The sequence below is a fragment of the Pelodiscus sinensis genome, chromosome 1, assembly GCF_049634645.1.
Source record: "Pelodiscus sinensis isolate JC-2024 chromosome 1, ASM4963464v1, whole genome shotgun sequence".
Lineage (NCBI taxonomy): Eukaryota > Metazoa > Chordata > Testudines > Trionychidae > Pelodiscus > Pelodiscus sinensis.
In genome coordinates this window covers 190,610,382-190,631,997 of record NC_134711.1, presented here as the reverse complement: position 1 = coordinate 190,631,997, position 21,616 = coordinate 190,610,382, and the positions used below count along the sequence as shown (strand labels likewise).

Below are 21,616 nucleotides of genomic sequence, written 5' to 3'. Positions count from 1 at the left end.
AAATAAAGAGCATTGACTTTTTCAATTTTTTTTGTAAAAGAGGTTTTCTGTTTTTCAATAACTCTAATGCAATTATTTTTTCCATTGCCAATAATGAAGTTTCTAGGTTACTGAAATTCTGTCCTCTACCCTTTTCTCTGGGTTCTTTATGGCCTATAAGGAGCCCAAGCAGAAATCCATTTGACTTCAATGGGAGTCGCAGGTGCTCCACAGCTCTGAAAAGCAGACAGTTTCTAGACTTTTTCCCCAGAAAAATCAGTGTGAATGGAACAAAAAGTAAAAGCAAACTAAGTTCTGTTAAAAACAACAGGCAGAATATAACTTAAGTTCTCACCTATGGTGGCTTCTAGGCCCATTTTACTGATTGCAGAGAACATATATAACTGTAATGGATAAACATGTAAGTAGTGAAAACAGAATAATAAGGTTTGAATCTCATCTCAAACTTTTATCAGTATAACTTCCAACTGAAATAGAGTGAAAGGAAGTTCATGCCCCTATTCTTCATATAACTTAGATTTTCTCTCTCACACGCACAATTAACTTAAGTATCATAACGTGAAAAATACTAGCTATCTTTATGATATAAAGTTATTCCTTTGTTATTTTTGGTAGTAGGATTCAATCACACTCAATTTCCCCACATGGTTGCCTCTCTCATAGGGGTCTCACAGAGATAGCTAATTTTTATTACCATAATTTTTTAACCTGTCAGATTTTCAGCATTAGCATACCACAGTGTTCTGCAGACTCTGGTAAGCTCAGCAAAGTCACTATAGAAACAACTATGTGGCACATTTGGTAGCCAGATTCCTAACATTAACAGCTTGGCAATTTTGATTATTTGAAATAAAAAAGACAAATCACTTGCCTGATTCAGATTCAGAATTGAAATAACTGAGTAATAGATTTTCTATTGAAGCCAGATGACTGTGACAATTTGCCAGAGTCCCAAGTTTCAGCAAAGGGGCACGAAGCCCCCTTGAAAGGGCTCGTAGACCCATAGGGGGCCACAGACCTTGGGTGAGAGCCATTGCTGCACTACATGACATGCCAAAGAATGGCATATTTAGTTTATTAAACCCAACCCAAACCTCTGTGTTGTGCCTTACTCTGAAAAAAGTCTCAGCACAACTTTCATCCTGGGGTAAATTGTCAGAAACTCCCGAGAACAGGAATCTAATAGAAATGCTGAAAGAACTTGACACATAAGGTCACCACTAAAATAAGGAGAGTAGATCTTACGGTAGGTGCTGCCAGCAGTAACATCATTCCACAAGTTGAAGCCCTTTTTTCCAATCTATCTGATATTATGCCTGCCAGAATGCCACCTGAAAAAGAGAGACATTAAAGACTAAAGTAGGTTATTTCATCAGCATTTTATGCAATATAATTGGACATGTATTTCCTCAAAGTTACAGGACTCCAAAGTTGTCTTTTTAAAGGTACATTTCTATTATAAACACACAGAGCATAGGACTGAAAATCTAGACAACTGTGATGGGCACTGTAGTCTGCCTACTTGGCTCCTTCTGAGGTTACCTGTACACCCAGTAGGAGGTAATTAGAGGGGACATCTATGGTATGGCTACACTGTGTCACTAATAGAGTGGCTCACCAGCATTTTCCACCTGTTGTTTTGGAACCCCACTGTGTCAAACCAGCCTCTGGGGTTGAACCAATGAGTTACGGCCTCTATCTCGTCTGGAAGAAGAATACACCTAGTTCAACATGTAGGATGTTACAGTCTGACTATAATTGATTGGAAAAGTATGACCATTATCATGAACCTTGTATCCCATGCACATTCAAATGTAAGATCCTAAGGTACAAATCACTTGGTAGTTTGTACCAAATGGCACCTTTCGTCAGCTATGCTGGTGGCTTGGATTTGTAGCAGAAGATGTGTTTAGATTGCCAAATAAAATCTCTGTTTTTCTGGGTGCTATGGGCTTGGCCTACACTTAAGAGAGGTCAACATAGCTATGTTGGTCTGGAATGGAAGACAACCCTCATCTGACTGCAATAACCTCCTATGTAGACCTACTTATGTCAATGGAAGAATGCTTTTGTTGACATAGCTTCTATTGTTTGGGGATGTGGTATCCTTACAGTCATGCTTCTACATTAAAGGGGTTATGCCATCACATGCAATGCAGCCATGTTCATAGTCTCTGAAACATCAAGATATACCTGCCTAGCTTGCTTTCAATTGCACGGCATGAAATTCACATCTTCTGCACAAAGCTTGAATAGAGAGGAATGATGCAGTTAAAATACAGGGTCAGGCTAGAGCAGTGGCTGCAACCCCTTTCTGTCACTCACACAATGTTTGGGACCATTGGATCTGCATAACGCTTGGGTGACATGAGGGAAGTTTCAGTGGATCCAATCATGGTCCTCAACTGAACTAGCACGGAGACCCCATCTGAGGCATATTGAGGGTGCAGAGGAACGGCAAAACTGGTCTAGTTCTGCTATGCAAAGCTGAGGACAGGACACATTTTTGGGGTAGGGGTGTGGTGACGGAGAAGAAAGGGGTGAAGGGACAAAGCCAGAGCTTTCTATGACATTTGGATCTGCCAATCTTTCTTGCACCAGGACCACATAAGGGGCTGTGGATTAATTCCTGTAGACTCACTACTAAGGCTCATCACATGGCATAGGATTAAACTATAAGGGCCACATCTTGCTCCCAGTGGAGCTAGTTTTTGCCATTTTCTGGTAGATGCAAGATCAAACCTCAGTTTCTTAGTAAAACACAGCTATGTGTGTTACAGATTTTCTATACAATGTCTGATTAAAAATAGAGTGTTAAACTTACCAAAGATTCCACCCACATCAAACAGTGTGGAAAGATCCCCAGCCCTCTTTGCATCAAGATGCTCTAACAATAAAAGTAGAATAAATCTGATTAGAATAGCCTCTCCCTTAACAACTATAACAAACATCTTCATTTTATTTGGATCCCTATGTAAAGCATGCTCCAGAATAATTATGTTAGCTAGTGGTGTGAATATTTTACCCTTCAAGTTACAAACTGTACAGCTTAGTGTGGGCACTTATACTTGTATTAAGGTGCCTTACATCAGAATGGTTTATATACACCAGTAAAACTTATTCCTGTAAAAACAGATATAATGGTGTCCATGTTAGCAGCTCATACTACTTGAACTCCAGTCGAGTTAAAGCAGTACAACTTGTGTGTGTGTGTACACAAGGCTTAAGAATTTTCGGCTTCATTAGCAACAGTCTTTAAAATAATCAGAGCATCACGCTACTAAGAAGTACCAATAAGCAATGCTGCTTTGTTTTAGAAACATAGTTGGTATAAATTAAGGCCATAGAGAGAGCCTAACCCTGAAACTCTTAAGTGACTGGTACCACTGGCTCGCTAAATTGTGCTGGTTAAATGCAACCTGCAGTAAGGCACAGTGCAAAGCTGCGCTGTTCCAGCTAGAGCAGAGGGAGGCAGAATGCCTCCTTCAACCCCCCGCATGCAGAGGAACACTCATGCAACTAGATTATAAATTATATGCAACAAGGACCATATATTTGTGTGTATTTGCACAACACCTAGAACAATGGGCCTCTGGGTGCTACTGCAATATAGGGTGGAAAATTCAAAAGCACCCAAAGGAGTCAGATGTCCAATGCCCCTAATATTCATATAATAAATCTAATTCAATTGTTCAGAAACATAAAATGTATTAGATAATCTACTCCCTTCATCAAACCTATTAGCTCAGAAGTATTGGTTACTAGGAGGGCATACTGTGCTCTGTCAAAATACACAGTGGTTGTCCATCCTATATACCCTTTCCTAAAGGCATTCACCAGTCTCTTCTGGTCATGAGGCTGTGGATTTAAAAGCCAGAGGACAGCCCAAAGAATAGGAACTTCTCTGGGTAAGGAGCATGCCTTCCTCTATGCTCTATACAAAAAGCAATGATAGTGATGATCTGATAAAATAAAAAAAAAAATTAATGTCAATCTTTTGGGCAGCTTCAGGATGTAAGGTACCAAAAAGCCAGAGACATCATTAAGACTTGCAGTTTTCAGGAAGAAAACAGATTCTTATTTTTGCAGTCACTATCTCTTAATTCTCAGTACACATCGTTGACATACATAATAAAATGGCAGTCTTTCAACTCTACTAGGGCAACCATAACTTAAAACAAAAGTAACAATGTTCGTTTTCCATGTGTGACTAGACTCATCATAGTTCATGACACTAACTAAACACTTCTTTTTCTCCCATAGATACTTACCTACATTTGTGATATAGAGTGGAAGCCAGAAAAGGAAAGTGTAACTGACCAGTTTAGCAAACAATAAACAGAGAGAGAATTCTATGACTCCCTAAGGAGAGACAAGAAAAAAGAACAAGGTTAGCACTGAGACATGAATTATTGTTGTTTCTTTGCTTTTCTTAAAGTACACAATGCAAGCAGTCTCCAAGTGACATCTTAAGCCTTTCCAGTCTCAGGAATCTCTCTCTTGAGGCTTTCTGGAAGCATGAAGCTTGTGATCAAAGCAGATTGCTGTATTCTACTTATGTATTTCTCTCTCTATTTGACTGTGCTGAGCTTACCAAAGCTAGAACACTAATAAGGACCGATAGAGTTTATATAACTAATGTGCGTGCATGCTGTTGTTACTTGGGATGTTTTCCTTTGACAAATTGGTCCAAGATTTCCATTATATTTATCCCTTTAAAAATACAAACAGCCCGTATGGTAACTGGTCTCAAAAAGTTGCCTAGTTAGGACTCAACCCTGAAAAATGGGTACTTATTTATCATACAAGTCTCAGGATTTTTTTACCCCATCAGCTTAACTGAGAATTCTCTGTAAGGTCAAATTTTCATAAAGACAGAGCTAAAGTGTATTTGACTACTAATTAAACCTGTTCATGTCATTCTTTTCCCCACCACTTGGGTTCTAGGAAGTCTTAAATCCTTGTCCTACATTCACGCTGACCCCATGTCATTTCCAGTTGTATTTAATTTTTTTCCCCTTGAGCAGAGCTATTACCCTGAATGCAAACAAAAATCTCTTTCCTTTTATCTTGCAGCCTGAAAGTTTGAGCTGTAAGACATTCCTTTATACAAGCCATAAATGTGTTTTAAAATTAAGAGCTTTTGGAAAGGACAACCCTTACCTATGAAACTACTATTAATGGAAGTTATATGTTTGAAGAAGTGATGCCATTTGTGATTCTGGCCCAAATTAAATCCCACTGTAAGCAAATACAACTGTAGTGGCTTCTGTGGACTTGTAGCTTGTTTACACCAGGGTAAGTCCACTGCCTTTACAGAAGATGTAAATAGGAAACTCATACCTAATCTCCATTATATTTTAACAATTGTTGAATTAGTTTTTCACTTAAAGTATTTTATTTGATTTTATTTCGAAATAGGCTATTTTTAAATTTGGCACATCTACATGGCGCCAAATTTTGAAATAAAGCTCTATTTCAAACATCCCTTATTCCTCACGGAACTAAGTTTACAGGGATGCTGAAATAGTATGTCCGTTATTTTAAAAATTATTTCAAAATAGCGGACATGTTCCTTGGATGTGGGGTAGCTATTTCAGGATATGTTCGGTATCCCGAAAGAGCTTTGCAGTCTAGACGTACCCTTAATGTTTCATAATATACAAGAATACTATTACTTCAAATTTGATGACAAATATACATACAAAACGGGGTAACGTGCTATAGCAAGTTATATGACTTTGCTATATAATATAACTCAACTTCTGACTTCCTCTTTACACCCATCCTCCAAAACCAAAACATATCTGACACAAAAGCACATGCACTTTCAATTTAGCCTACTCACCAGATGAAGAATTCCCCCCACATAAGGATATCACAGAACCACTGGAACTAATGCTGGTCAGAAATCTGAACTTTTGTCCATGCAGGAAATTCTGATATTTCAACATTTGAGGCAAAAAACACCCAAATAGGATGAAAAGTCAAAATTACTAAATTTTTCAGGGAATGAAGAGTTCCAAAAATTTTCAGTTTGGAAAAATTTCATTTCGGTTTGACTTTGAACTATATCTGCCTGAGCTGCCACAGTGCCGTACCCAAACTGTCTTTCATATACTTCATGTCCCCATTTTCCTCTATGAGACAGTCTCCCCAGCAAAACTGCATCTCCCATGATGCTCTTTGGTTCCCCCCCTTAGTGTATCATGGGAGATTAAGTTCAGCTGAGGCACCTGACCTTTAGAGCGGAATGAGGAAGACTTGAATTACAACCCCAATGAAACACCATGCCAGCTCAGCTGGAAGCAGATTAAGTTTGAAGTGACCCATAAAACATTTTTATTCCATTCAATAAATGGGAATATTTTGATTCAGGTCAACCCTAGACTCAAGAATTTTTTTTCCAATTTTCCATCATGAAAATTTCCCAAGAAAAATCAGTAATTTTGTGAAAACTGCATTTTCCATTAGATACAGTTTTCCAACCAGTGCTCATTGGGACTATTCAGTACCAGAACATAAAAAGAGATGCAATGAAAGGACAGTTCTCTGGCCACTGCAGAAGAGGCTGTAGCTACTTCCCCTGCAATCCTCACAATTTGAGGCTGTCTCTGATCCCCTTATTTCTCTTACTAGGAGAATATTTATCTATGAAGTATGTTAATAATGTCAGCAAACTCTTGGGATATAAGGAATGTGAATGCTAGCCATATAGCTCAAAACTATCCAAGACCAAGTTTAGCTTGCACTCTTTAGTTTTTTGGAACTTTGTAAATTCTAATGAGACTTATTAATTTATTCAACTTGCTTATTTGAGCCAAATGTTCCTGTTTTCTGTATTCGCTCTCCTCCTGAATAGGACATCATCTTTGCTTTATATGAAAGATCCTCTGATTCCCAATGTCTAGTCAAAACTCAATAGAATTGAATAGAATACCAGTTCCTAAATGGGAAAACCACTTCATCCAATTCTTCATTTAAACTGTATATAAACCAGAATCTTCTAGAGCAAAATCCAAGTCACAGTAAAGTGGACAAGACTAATGCATGTACTCACAGGTATTCGCAAGGCACCGATGAAGCTTATAGCTGACATTCTAGTTCCACTTTCCCCATTGACTGCAATGTTCTGGTTCAGTGGCACTGTGCAGTTCTCTCTGTCAGGAAGCAAACACTGCATCGCTGGATCCTACATACAGTTTCCCATCACCACAATAAGAAAGTAAATTCATTAAAATATATATGTTTCAAACTACCAAGTCATTCATGTGTCTTAAAACTCTTTTTTTTTAACCTCCTGTACTGAAGAAAGTGATACACTGATTCTGAAATTTTTATTGTAGTGTTTAAGTGAAAAAAAACCACTATTGCTTGGGGCTGTGTGCATTCAGGAGTAGATACTACATTGCAAAACCACAACATATCAGAGCATGCCTTCAATGGACACCAGATATTCGGAAATTCTGACTTATTTCTTCTACTTTTCAATGACCTCTCTCTGTTCACCATTCAAATTTGGCCTCTCTAACTGCAGTTGAAAATACTTCTTGGTTGACATACTGAAGATATCAATGACGTTACTAGGCTTCTACTTAAATACTAAGCTGATTTTTCACAATTGTTGCCCCTCATGTTTTCACATTCATCAATTTAAGTAGGGATAATTTTTACTGTTCAGGTATGTACAGCATATGCTTAGGTTTTAAAAGATTCTTGAGTTTGTTTTGTTCCCCACCTCTAGTTTTCAGTTTTACTCTTTCAGGCAGTCACACCTATGAATTATATCAGCATTATTGAAGGACTAGATTCTTTCCTTACTTCAATAGCAGTGGCACCAATTAAGGGGAATAGGTGAGAGTTAATTTCCCCCTCCCCTCCACTTTCTGCACCTGCCCAGAATTCCATAGTCTGGGGGATCCATGGCCTAACCCAGGGCCGGTGACAGATTTCAACAGGCCCTGGGTGAGAGGGAGGGGAAGGCCTTGGCTCCTGGATTCCCCCTGGAAGGTGTGGAACCTTGAGCAGAAAGGATAGGACGGGGGCTAGCCTCCCCCACCCAACCCTCAGTGCTGCGCAGAGCATGCCACGTGGGGCTCCAGCAGCAAACTAAAGGGCCCGGGGTTCCAGCTATTGCTCCTGTTGTGGTAGCGGCTGGGAGTCCTGGACCATTTTAAATTGCCAGGCCCCACAGCAACTGCCCCCTATGGCTCCCTTCCCCCATAGACTGCCCTGGTCTAACCACTGTTAAGCAGCTATCCCATACTAACCCAATATAACTGTTGCCAAAGTGATCAAGAGCAACATCCCAGCTGTGTAGCTGCATTGAAATTGAAGCATGACCTGGTACACATGAAGGGGTTTTAAATCTTTGAATAACTGAAACGCCATTGATAAATTAATTTAACATTTACAATTTACACTGTCAATCCCCAACACAAAATCCTTTGAACAAAACCCTTTTGTCTGTTTTTCAGGACAATTTTCTGACTTCCACAGGAGTGTTGCTTGAATTAGGACAGAGTAAACCCTGCAGAACTGTAAGTATAATAGCCTGATTGGAATTGTCTGAGTAAATACTGATCATGGATTAATAAGCAAAGAGATGATAATTCTGAAGTGGAAGTTACCAATACATATCACCTCTCTTTTGAATTCCAGTTGGAGATATGCATCAATACTTTGGAGTTAAGTAGCTAGATAAGGAAAAAGCAATTTGAGGTTGGCAGAGAAAATACATTTCAGCTTTATCAGTATGTGGTACACTCCTAAGCTGTGAAGAAGGATTTATTATTACTCAATACTGTTTAATTTTAGAGGGCAACCTGACATGACAGATAATGTATGGAGGTGTGTCTACACCGCAGGGCTTAACTCGAAATAAGTTACGCAAACTGAGCTCTGTCAATTGCGTATCTTATTTCGAAATAGGGAGCGTCTGCACAGGACTTATTTTGAAATAGAGCACTCTTCCTCTGACTTCCCTTACTCCTCGTCCAATGAGGGTTACAGGAGTCTGCGTAAGAAGTCCTCCAGCTTGACAGTATTTTGACACTATTTCAAAATAACTGCCTGCTGTGTAGACGCGGACTAAGTTATTTCGGAATAGCGCTAGTTATTTCGAAATAGTGTTGCAGTGTAATCGTATCCTGGGGGTATTCAGGTTGCGTACCTAGAAACACTATGGCTATGTCTACACTGGCCCCTTCTTCGGAAGGGGCATGCTAATTTTGAAAGTGGGAATAGGGAAATCCGCGGGGGATTTAAATATCCCCCGCGGGATTTAAATAAACATGGCCGCCGCTTTTTTTCCAACTTGGGGAAAAGCCGGAAAAAAGCGTTTAGACTGGCCTGATCCTCCGGAATACAGCCCTATTCTGGAGGATCTCTTATTCCTACTTCAAAGTATATATATTACATTCTACATTTACAAGAGCAAGATTAGATATCCTCAACTGCAGGGAGAAAAGGGCAAGGTCTCAAAAACAGAACAGAGGCAAACAAGAAGAGCATTTTGCCTGGTTATTTCTTAATATTATGAACAATTAACATAGATGGCAAAGAAAACATACATTAACTCTGACAGATTTGACACCAACTGCCCCAATGCTACTGCTCAGCCACTGTCCCTCTGTCATGATCAAGAAGGAACATCTCTTTGGTGAGAGGATAAAATCTCCTTATCCCTTCAACCTATAGCCTCTTGATACAGGCTGACAAGAGTTCCAATTAGTAAGAGCTGTGATTAGAGCTAGCAGAGCAAATTATAGGCAATGGCTTATTTTCAAATTTCAACTCTGTGTTTATGAATTGTCCAAAAACAGCTAATGAGATTCAAGACTCTTTGCCATTATTTTAGAATTATTCATTGCATAATACCGGCAAGTAACATTTGGGTTGTAGGTTGTACTCAAGCATTTCATTATACACAGTGAATATACTTAGTTTAGAATGGTTTTGTTCATTTTGTTTGAACTCATAAGTAGAACTTGTTGAAGTTTGGTGTAGGGAAAAGTTTTCCTACTCAAAATTATAAGTTAGCCATTGAAACTGAATTTGGGATGGGGAGGGCAGGGGGAAAATCAGTTCTGATCAACAACTTTCAATTTTTACCCCAGGAAAAAAAATGTGAAAACAAGAGTGCTAGATTCAAAACATTTTGAAATGAAAAAAGATTTGTGTTTTAATTTGGACACAAGAAATATTTCTGTTCTCTGAAAGGACAAATCCAGAATCCAGTTTCTAGTGTGAATACCAATATTCATATTTACAAATGTAAAGTTTGCTTCTGTCAATTATCTCTAATAGATTAAGATTCTTTTTTGTTTCCATGACTATTCCTGCAAGTAAACTCATTGGCCTCTCGAGAGCAAACATAATGGAAGCAGTTTGTTTAAGAATCAGTAACCTCAGAATATTTGGCACTACTTGTCCAGGGCTAGCTTTTTGGTATGTTTCTCCCCCACAAAGAATTAAAAGACCATTTTCATTTAAAAAAATATCTATGTGACAAGCATGCAACCAAAAACCACCTACCACCTGTAGAAAACCTTTAAAAACAGTGCCCGAGTGATGTTCAGAGCTGTCCTTTGTCAAGGAAATTAAGTTTTACATTGTTCAGTATCATGAATGGTATTTTTAGCTTGTCTTTGTTATCTAGGTTAGATCACACTCATTTCGCATTTTCAGAAGGATTGTTTTTGCAAACAAAGGGACTGCAAAGTTCAGCAAATAAGTATGTACAATGGGAGAAAGAAAAGAACTCTGTTCCTGTCTCAGCATGGAAGGTAGGAAGAGATTTATTCCAATCCAGAGTGTTCAGTCTCCATGAGGAAGTCCAGCAAAAACTCAAAAGGTTACATATTATGCACATACCTAACTAACTACTTAACAGAAAATCAGACAAACAATCTCAGAGCTAAACTGTGACCATCCCCTGCACAGTAGAGGGAGGGAGCCAGGGACGTTCCTATTGGTGCTTATAGCCCCCTAAGCAGCCCAGCAGTGGCACAGGAGAGGGGGACGTGAAGCTGTGGGGAATAGGGTTGCAAATTCTTCCAGACCAGATCCCATTTACTGCAATGGTGCAGGAGAGTTGGCAACATAGGAGCAGAGCTGGGAGAGAGGCATGGAACAGAGGAGCCAGACCACCATAATCCTCCGGGTCCCTCCTGCCCATAGAACAGTTGGTGCAGCTGTCATGGGGCCCCCAAAAGTGCAGGGCCTGGGACCAGCCTCCCCAATTCATCTTATGGATGGGATGGCTCTGGTTGGGGAGGGAAGGTGCGGCCAGAGCCAATATGTAGCACACAGATGCATAGGGCACCATAAATTGTGGGGCAATTTGGTTTCCCAAATTTCATGGTGCCCTAGATGGCTGTGTGTTTTGCTTATCAGTAGGGACAGTCCAGGAGGGAATACAGACTCTGCATCCCATGGGTGGTCTATGTAAGGGACATCCAGAATCATAGTTCCTGCCCTCAACAAGCTTTCTCTACAAGCAACAAGACAGAAGTGGAGTATGCAGAATCATACCTTTGTTTCTCCACCCTGCCAACCAGGAGAGCTTGTTAGCCATGTGATGGAGTCTATCCAGCATCTTAGTAGGGGTAGCAAATTACTATTCCCTCTCCCCCTCCAGCCCCAGGGAGCTCCAGAAGCCATTCTGTTCCCCAGGAGTGGTTGAACTGCATACCACACCTTATTACAGGCTCTGCCTACCAGGTTCAATTCAGCCCATAGAATGAAAGGAGTAACATGTTAAATTGCTGCTTGATCTGGAGTTCTTGGAAGTCAGTGGAGAGACTTTCATAGACATTAATGGGCTTTGGATAACATCAAAGAAACAAAACCAGCTGGCTGTGTCTAGACTGGCAAGTTTTTCCGCAAAATCATCTGTTTTTGCGGAAAAAACTTGCCAGCTGTCTACACTGGCCGCTTGAATTTCCGGAAAAGCACTGAGGATCTCATGTAAGATTGTCAGTGCTTTTCCGGAAATACTATGCTGCTCCTGTTCAGGAAAAAGTCTTTTTCCTGAAAGACTTTTGCGCAAAAGGGCCAGTGTAGACAGCACAGTACTGTTTTACGCAAAAAAGCCCCAATCGCAAAAATGGCAATCGGGGCGGTTTTGCGGAAAACCGTGTCTAGATTGACCATGGACGCTTTTCCGCAAAAAGTGCTATTGCGGAAAAGCATCCTGCCAATCTAGACGCGCTTTTCCGAAAATGCTTTTAACGGAAAACTTTTCCATTAAAAGCATTTTTGGAAAATCATGCCAGTGTAGACATAGCCGATATGTTGTCCCTTAATATGATGGGGGGAATTGGCTTCTCTTCTACATCAGTGACTTCTGTAAAATAAGTGTTTTAAAATTTATTTTGCAGAACTCAAAGTCCTATAAGCGGATAGCCAAATACAGTCCCTTCTAATAAATCATACACAGTGTATTTAGTAAACAAAAGGATGCAGAGTGAAAGGTATTTCAGTTTTGGCTATCTGTGCCTTGTACTGTCTAGTCAGGAATTTTGTTGCCCTACATGAAACTCAGGGATCAATTATTACAGAGACAGGCCACAACTGCATTAGGATCTGAAGGCGTCTCAAGTCTGGGGATTTTTTGGATCCAGGCTATTGGTCTGAACTCATCCCTTTATCACTGGTGTGAATTTTGCTCACATGGCTCTGTCACTGCTCCTCCCCTTCTTTTACAATTACATTTTCAATTCAAAGTATACCCCAGAAGTGATGCAACCAGTTTTGTAGGCAAGGACAGAAGTTCATAGAAGTTGTTAAATATGTCATTTTTAAGCAGCAGAAAGTCTCCAGTCTAAAGGAAGACATACTAAGGGGACACCATACTAAGGGGAAGAAATTAAGGGGAAAACATTCATGTGCATAAGGGACGGTCACCTTGCTGCCTTTTGTGCTTTTGAAAAATCTCCCCCAAAACACATTGTTTTACAGTAAGTTTAAATATTTTTCCTATCAGATCTTCAGCAGATTACCCATGAATATGATTCAAAGCCATTTTCATTGTAAACATTCTACCTAAACTTAAAAAAATCTTAGATACAATTTTAAGTTAAGACATTTCATTTTACCTGAAGTCTGTTGGTCTCTTTAAAGTTTAAGCTTGGCTTCTGGACTCTGAATTTATTTGTGCCATTCATGTAGGGCTTCGAATTCTGCAAAACAATTTTTAAAATACCTACTTTACAGAAGTCATTGATGTTGGAAACAAGATTAAACCTTACTTTCACATAACAAAGATCTTTGTTCATCACATCTCAGACACAAAGTCAAAAAGAAAAAAAACCTTCTGGTTTGATTGTACATTCTAGTTATTTTAAATTCAGGTGGAACACTGTGAATATTGCAAAATATGAAAGAGAAGATACTTATATATTTGTTTCATTTCAAACTGTACACAGAAGCAGCATGGGAAACTCAGATTGTGAGCTCATTTTTAATTAATGTCTTCGATATTTTTCACTACAAAAGTAACATTTTTGTAACAAAACTTCAATTACAATTAAACTTCCTAAACTGATCCATTTATTTCAAAGGCTGTTAAAGAACAACCTTTATCCCCTCTCCCAACCCCACTGAAGATAAAAATGTCTCACATTCTCTTATAAAAATACTCAGTCTAGTGGTCTGATCCCATGTTGATTTTGAGGTGCTCCTCCCACACACAAAGGATCTGATCCTATTATCATGTGTGGGCTCTCCAGTCTGACAACTGAAACACATCTAAAGAATTGATTTTTTGTAAATATAGCCACCCATGCACATGCTCAGTTGTACATCTGTGTGTGCTGAAATTGCATTCTTTGAAAAATGTCACCATATGATTTGCCTTTGCTATGAAATTTGCTGGTTGGTTAGATTTCAAATAATCCTTAAATGTATATTCATCACGGTAGTGAGAACATGGGGCTGTGTTCAGTTAGGCATAAAATTAGAGGAGCACAGTGAGGCACTAAATTGCAATGGGAGGGACCTTTGTTTGTAGAGTGCCTTAGTACATCCTGAATGTCACGTAAAAATTTAGTCAGAAAAGCCTGCCCTGTCCATATCTGAAGTTTTAATTTAAAAAGGAAATATAGGCAAAGCTGCTCCAGATACAGCGTAGAGACACATATTTTAGTTGTTCATTCATCCATTACAATCTTCCTGCAGTGCAGAAAATGTAGGTGGGGTGAGGACAAATTATGTCTAATCCATAAAAGATAGAGGGTAGTCACAAAGATTGAAGTAATCCTCCTTAATAGTTCAAAGTCAAAAGACAAGGGTTCCACAAAATAAATAATTAGAAATGGTCTTGCTGAAGAGTTGTGTTGAGAAGTGAATTACAATGATTTAGCACAGGAGTGGGCAAAATTATGCCCACGGACTGGATCCAGTCCATCTAACATTTCTGTCTGGCCCACCACGACTCTTTGGACCGCTAAAAATTCTAGGTGCAGCAGGGCGCTCAGGACAGCAGCCTGCCTGCCATGGCCCCAAGCCACTCTGGGAAGCAGTTAGCTGCTATGGGCGTGTCTCTGTGCACCCTTGGCCGGGGGGTGGAGGTAGGGCCTATCACCCAGCACTATCTTCACAGCTCCCTCCAGCCACAAATCAGCCAGTGGGAGTTGTGGGGGTAGGGTTTGTGGGCATGGGCAGCACACGAACCCACTCTCTCCCTCCCCTCAATGGATGTGCAGTAACATGCCAGCAGCAGACGGCCAGTTTTTGGAGTATCATGGGGCCACAGCAGGCAGGTAGCCTGCCTAAGCACTCTGCTATGCTACTAGCCAGAAGCCACTTCTGGTAAGCACCTACTGGCCATAGCCTGCACCTCACACTCCATCCATCCCACACCCTAGCCCCGTGCCCTAGAAGCCCTTCCTGCACCCAAATTTCCTTCCAGACCCTGCACCCTGTACTCCCTCCTGCACCCCAATCACCTGCCCATAGCTCTCTCGTGCACCCATTCCCCCTCCCAGACACTACACCCCTCCTTTAATATAGCAGAAATGTGTGACCTGTGATGACATACCAAAATTCATGGAGTCCCTCTGTCCCCCCAAGAAAATTACTATCCACTCCAATCTAGCAGAAAGAATATCCATTATCTGAGGAAAGGCCAGCTATATCTTTATCTAAGGGCGAAGAAAAGAAGAAGTGCAAGACCTTTTTTTCATTTCACTATTTAAATGCAATATACTCTGATAATGAGGAAATGTCTGGAGATGACGAATAGACTGAGAGGCTGCATATGAAATATTTATGCTTTATCTTCTGGAGAGAAATAAGAATTTGAAAAATATAGAGTTTTCCAGATATGTGAAGAACTTTACCACAAAATTTTTATAACAACTGATATTTCTGCAGAAAGAGAAAGTTATCTTTAAAAAGAGTCCTTAGAACAAAAGTATTGCAACACACTTATGTTTTGGTCAGCTGGGTTTACATGCTATGTGGCAAGAGCAGTGAATGAAAGATAATGCTTTGCATTTCTTTCCCTAATACAGATGCCATAAACCTGCTTGCTAGTGTCCTTTACTGCAGATTGCATAGACTGCTTGAATTACTGCTTTTGTGGAAAGTAGATTTCTGTGGAAAGCTTAGACAAAGACTCCACTTCTGGTATTTATACCAGACTGAAAGGTTTTGAAAGAAAGTTTCAGATTCACAAGTACACAAACCACACTAAAATGGCCAAAGTACTTAACTGCAGTCTATGTTTATTCACTTGAAAGTATGGAGGGAACTAGGCACCCTGTAACATTTCAAATAATCAAGGACACGAAAAAAAAAATTACGAGACCAGATCATAGATGATGCCTTAGATTTAGCCTCTGTGAGGAACTACTCTTTGTGGTAACTTACAAGTTTGTAATGCTTCATCTGTGATTAGAACATTGTTTCTGCTCTATTTAGATTCAAATGTACTCTTCAATTATTATTTACAAATATGTTTTAGAAATTATCAAGAGGATGAATGCCCCATGGGAATTTGCTTCTCCGAAGGACTGAAAACATATGAACAGCTAGAATTGTATGCCTTCCCACAAAATACTGCAGCTAGTCTACCAAGGCTGAGGTTTTTGTTTCCAGTGATGAACTGTCAGTTTTATTGTCCTAATACCATAGATGTATCCTTACAGTTGTTATACATCTGTACTTCAGCAACCAGATTTGTTAAATCAATATTATATTAATTGGTTTAACTTCTACAAATTAAACCTGTGGTGAATGCAGAAGAAGAGTGCATTGAAGTCAACAGGAATCGAGGATACTCCATACTTTGTGGAACTCAAATGTTAAAATTTGAGGTATTCCCACATTCAAATATCATGCGAGACTATAAGATTTGCTGAACTCTTGGCAAATTTTACATTCTGTAGCTATTTTTGAGAAAAGTCTAGGAGATAAAGGTGTTTAAAACCTCCTATGGTATTGCAAACAAGAATCTGTGGGAGGGAATAATGCTTTGCACTCCAGATAGCAAGGTATCCATGGAAACAGTAGGTCAAATGCATCACACAATGAGTCTGGGTCTGGGGCAATTATCTTGCTAATGTTTCTGAGAAGATTAAGTCAATGACATAATGCTTTTGGGGGGTGGCTGCAAGAAAATAAATCCACAAATTGCCTTTTTTTTTGGCTAAACAACATGAAGACTGATATAGTTGAAAGTCATTTTTTCTTTCATATCTCAGCTTTGGTAAGGCAGAAAAGCAAGATGCTGTGCAGAGCTCTTTAACAAAGCTGTCCAGGAAGTGAATGGAATAAATTTAACTCAGAAAATCTTAGTGGCAAATGCTGAGATCTATTTTTTTCTTTCCAGCCACTTCACGAAGTGATTGAAACACTCACCAGGATGTTTCTCAATAGATAGCAAATAAATACTGAACAATCTAACTCGAATTGTCTATGATACATGTAACTTCAATCCAGTAAGAATTAAATAGAAAATATAGAAACTACAATATTTTCAGATTTTAGTCACCTCATTTTAGTAATAAAGCAAAAAGCAGATTGAGACTGGCATTTAAAATGATCAGAAACTTTGTATCGGAGAGACTGAAAAGATTAAAGGTGATGTCCTTTGGAGGTAACAGTAAGAGAAAAAGAAAGAGATTTACAAGAAATAATAAATGCTGCAGAGAAGACCATTTTACCCTAAGTTACCATACAAGAATGAGAGGGCATGAAAAATTAAGACAGTCAATATATTCAAAACAGAGACAAGACATTTTCTTTCAATGTCTCAGGACTCATTGTCAAAGGATATCATTGAGGTGAATGATATAGGCCCAAATGATTCCTTATCCTAGTTAAATCTGGGGCCAGAGGAAAATATATCTATATGAGGATCCCCTTGTGGCGATCTCTCTCTTCTTTCCCCCTCAAACTGTTCCTTCAGGTGGCTTCGTTTGAAGAATATTTCCCTCAATTTAGCATCCCACTATAAAAAACGTTCCAGCACTCCTGACTTCTGTTTAAAATCTTCTATGGGACATTGAGCTAAGAGATATGAACCAAACTGTGAACAGCTTCAAGCTAAGGGGTGCTCCTGCACCCCCTGAAGTCCTCGTTTGAACACATATGCTACTGCCTCTCAGAGAAGTGGATTTTATCACAGCAATAAAGAACCCCTTCCATCTCTGTACTAAAGTGTCTGGAGCTGTGGCATTTAGTGAAAATATGCCCTTATTGTAGCCTAACAGAAGTAAGTGAGGGTTACTTGTGCAAGTGCTCAGCAATACAAACCAAAGGTTACACATTATAGCCATAACTTATTTTGTTTACAATAGTTAAACCAAAGTTAAAGCATAACCCTCACCCCACCAATGTACACAGTCAGACACTAGGTTCCCAAAGTGCCAAGGTTCAAAAGTGATGGTATTTTCCTGCATCCGCCAGGCGCACATTTTCAAAATATTAGAAAATGTTAGTAGAATTAGATACAAGTACTTCCCAAGTGCTGGATTGCCAGTAATCAAAAAGTGAACATGTGTCATGGTTTCCCTTGACATGCACTACTTTAGTGCCAGCAAAAGCATGGATTGATTTAACTAATTGGAAAGCCTTGATTTAAGGAACAGATTTTAAATCAACTTTTCTATTTACACTTTGGTTATTCTCTAAAGAAAGGTACATTGTCTTTAGTTGATATAACTATTAAAACACCATGTTTTACACTTAAAAAAGCCTTTACACTACATCTGATTTGGTACATCTTTTTGCTACCAAGGAAGACACAACTATACACTTTTATTTAAACAATTAAATAGTTTTAATTGTATATTTTTAGTGGAATAGAAAATGGTGAATGGTATATTGCTTATTTACTGGATAATTCACTTTTTGCTTTTTGTCAAGCTGCATAAGGTTGGTAACTGGAATTTAACACACAAAACAGCAAACAACAACATTTATTTATATTAAACAAAACAAGATCTTAATATATGTACATGACCTACTGTGCCATATTTATGAAGCTTGGCCACAAAAACTAGACATTTCCTCCCAAATTTTTTATGTAGAAAAGCAAACTTTGAATTAAAGTATTTGACAGAGGCTCATGTATTCAGCATATTTATTATATATTTAAACCTTTGAAGAGATAATAATTTTAGGTCTTCACATATTTTGTGTTAAATTCAGAGTTAATTTTAAACTGATTTTCAAAAAGAAAAAAAAAAGTACGCTAATTTAATCAAAATTTAAACATCCAGTTTTATTTAAAAAAAAACAAAAAACAAACACCATTTTTATCTCCCTTGCAGCAAACTACATGAATACTCTAATTCAGCTAAAAAAACAACACATTACATTATCACTGGTCCTACGACCAAGCACTATTCATTCCCCTAATATGAATTACAGCCCCATATTGTTCAAATGTATACCAGATGGCTAGTTTCATACTACAACTACAAAATAATGCCCTATAGATCTACTTAAAAAATAAAAGTAACATGAAACAGACATGAATATTATATTGAAAAGGAGAAATCAAAACAGAAACATGCTCACTTACATTGGATGTTTCGCAAGCACAACTTATATCTTTAGGGTCTGAAATACAACACCACACCAGTTAATCAAACATAAGGAATTATTCTCCTACAATCCTGCTGATATTAAAGCCTGGTCTACAGGCTTGGAAAAGTTGCTATAACAATATAACTATGCCTGACAGAGATATAATTTTGTACTGATTTAGCAATACTGGTATAAGCCTTAGCACAGATGCAGTAAACTGGTGTACAGATGCCTTATATTGGTAGAGTTTATTTTGTCCCCTGAGCTGGCATAAGCTTTTATATAAATAATTCTATACTGATATAATTGCCTTCATGCTGCATGCATTCTTACTGCTTTAATTATGGTTAAAATAGCAAAACTGTCTTGTATAATTTAGGCCCAAATGAAAAAATACCCACGCTCATTTTGACCTACAGATAGAGTTTTTGTTTCTTTTCTTTAATATTCAGGCCATAGACAAAGAGCACAGTTAAGTCATTTTCAGCCTGACACATGCGTATGAAGTCCAGTGAACAGGTCACATATTATCAGACTAGGAATACCCCAATTCTCCCATCCATACACAGAATCTGACCCTTGCTTCCCAAGACGACTTACTGAAGTCAAGATACAAGATCAAGGTGATATAGTTTGAGGTGAAGGAGACAAATACATTCTAGTAGGATAGATCATGCCTTTGTCACCTCGAAATCATGTTGCTACAATCACTCCACATGGTGTTGTATCTTAAGACCACTCGGAAACAAGAATAATGCAGGATGCTATGGCCAGCTTAAAATAGAAGTCCTAGCAAGGAGCACATTACACCAGGGGGCTCCATGATTTGCACTGGCTCCCAATGAGTTTCAGAGGGGAATTCAAGGACTTGGCTTTAGTCTGTAAAGTCCTAAATGGTTTGAGGTGCTTTAAATAAGAGCTTGCCTTTCTTCCAGGCCACAGTTGTGATCAGTGAAGACCCTTAAGTTATATATAAGAGAGATGCAGGGGATCAGATTAGGACTTTGCAACTTCTCCATTAGCATACCAGACCTTGACCGTCTGAACACGCCATCTTTTTCTCCATGTAAGCTCCTGGGAAGGATATGACCCATATCTGGCAGATATTTATTTAGGTACCAGCAGCCCTGCATAGGTATTTTGCATTGTGAACAGGGGATTTCTAGCATAGGATGGACAGTTACATTATTTTTATAAATAAAAATAAGGAAATATATACTTACGTTCAACAAGAAACAGAAAACAAACGATCCCCAGGCAAGCAATGATAATACCAGGCACCACAAAAGACAGACCCCAGCAGGTAGATACCCAGTAACCAGCAATTAATGATCCCAAGATATTTCCTACTGAAGTGTGAGAATTCCAGATTCCCATGATCAAACCTCTCCTGCAATCAAAAGGATGCCAGTGTTAGTTATTCTACTCATAAACAATATTAACAAGTTACTTGCTACAACAACATGGGCAGCAGGTATAAGAGGCTTGGGGGGCTAAGCCTCCGCATATGGAGCAAGAAATGCCAAATGGGGCACACCTTCTTTTGGGGGTGCACCAGCCCAATGGCTTTGGAGTGCTGCTGCTGGAAGCTCCTGAGAACCAAGAAGTGTGGGAGTGTCTTCCACTGACGCCCAGATCATGGCCCTGTGTGGACTCAGCCTGCGCTTTGCCCTGAAGCCCTGCCCTCACTTGGCTTCTTCCCCTGTGGCTCACCCCCACTGCACCTGCTTTCCTGGAGGCTCCGCTCCTGCTCTGCCTCTTCCAAAGGCCCTGCCCACCTGCTACTCTCTCCTCTGTGCCCTCGCTACCCCATTACTCACCGTTAAAGCAGGAGGGGGCAAGCAGAAGTGAGTAGGTGGGGGGGTGGAGAGGAGCAGAAGAGACTGACTAGGGTTGCGCCCTCCTGGTGGAGAAGGGCCATGATATGAGCCCCAGTATTCCCCCCCACACACTTCTAGGTTGCTTCCCGTGCTCCCACCCAGCCTCCCCAAATACAAGAGTCGCACACTGTCTATGAATGACAGACAAGTAATTTACTTATTTTTAAAGGCTCTTCCCTAAAAGACTTAATTTAAAAATCACCTAGCTCAAATGGGAGTTCTGACACTAGCTTCGCCAGGTTTTGTAATAAGGCCCTAAAACCACCCACATGTAGTCCCAGTACTTTAAATATTTTACCTTCCTTTTCCAAACCAGTTGCCAATGCAGGTAACAACACTGGGCCAGCCAGTGGTTTGCACCAACCCATTAGCTATCTGAAATCATATTTCAAAACACTTTATGAATATGAAATTTCCTACACAATTCATGTTAAGTGCTTCCTTAGAAGCTAAACTGCACAAGAATAAGCCTACATTAGCACTTAAAAAGTAACATTATAATTAATATTAGATTAATATTCCCCTCCCCCCACACTAATACCTTCATTCTTCAGCAAAAGCAAAGTAATATATGCACATCGTGTTGTATCCAAGGATTTCAAAGCTTTTTATAGCGCGTACCTGAACAAACTGAGCTCCTGATCTCAGTCCCAGAAGGGGTGAGGCTTTGGGCAGAAGGGGCGGGGCAAGGGTAG

The 21,616-nt window shown here is 39.4% G+C and overlaps 1 protein-coding gene across 2 annotated transcripts in view; it reads right to left on the bottom strand.

Annotated features, from left to right (window-relative positions):
- The window catches only part of SLC37A1 (solute carrier family 37 member 1), a 49,794-nt gene that overhangs the window by 10,997 nt on the left and 17,181 nt on the right, over nt 1-21,616 (bottom strand). For both annotated transcript variants that reach the window (XM_006137867.4, XM_014581016.3), the window contains exons 7-15: nt 21,220-21,296; nt 20,265-20,431; nt 19,037-19,074; nt 13,101-13,184; nt 7,061-7,192; nt 4,272-4,362; nt 2,825-2,887; nt 1,246-1,331; nt 335-383 (exon numbers count right to left, since the gene is read on the bottom strand). In XM_006137867.4, coding sequence (XP_006137929.1) covers nt 335-383; nt 1,246-1,331; nt 2,825-2,887; nt 4,272-4,362; nt 7,061-7,192; nt 13,101-13,184; nt 19,037-19,074; nt 20,265-20,431; nt 21,220-21,296 — 787 coding nt within the window. The remainder of the gene's footprint in view (nt 1-334; nt 384-1,245; nt 1,332-2,824; nt 2,888-4,271; nt 4,363-7,060; nt 7,193-13,100; nt 13,185-19,036; nt 19,075-20,264; nt 20,432-21,219; nt 21,297-21,616) is intronic.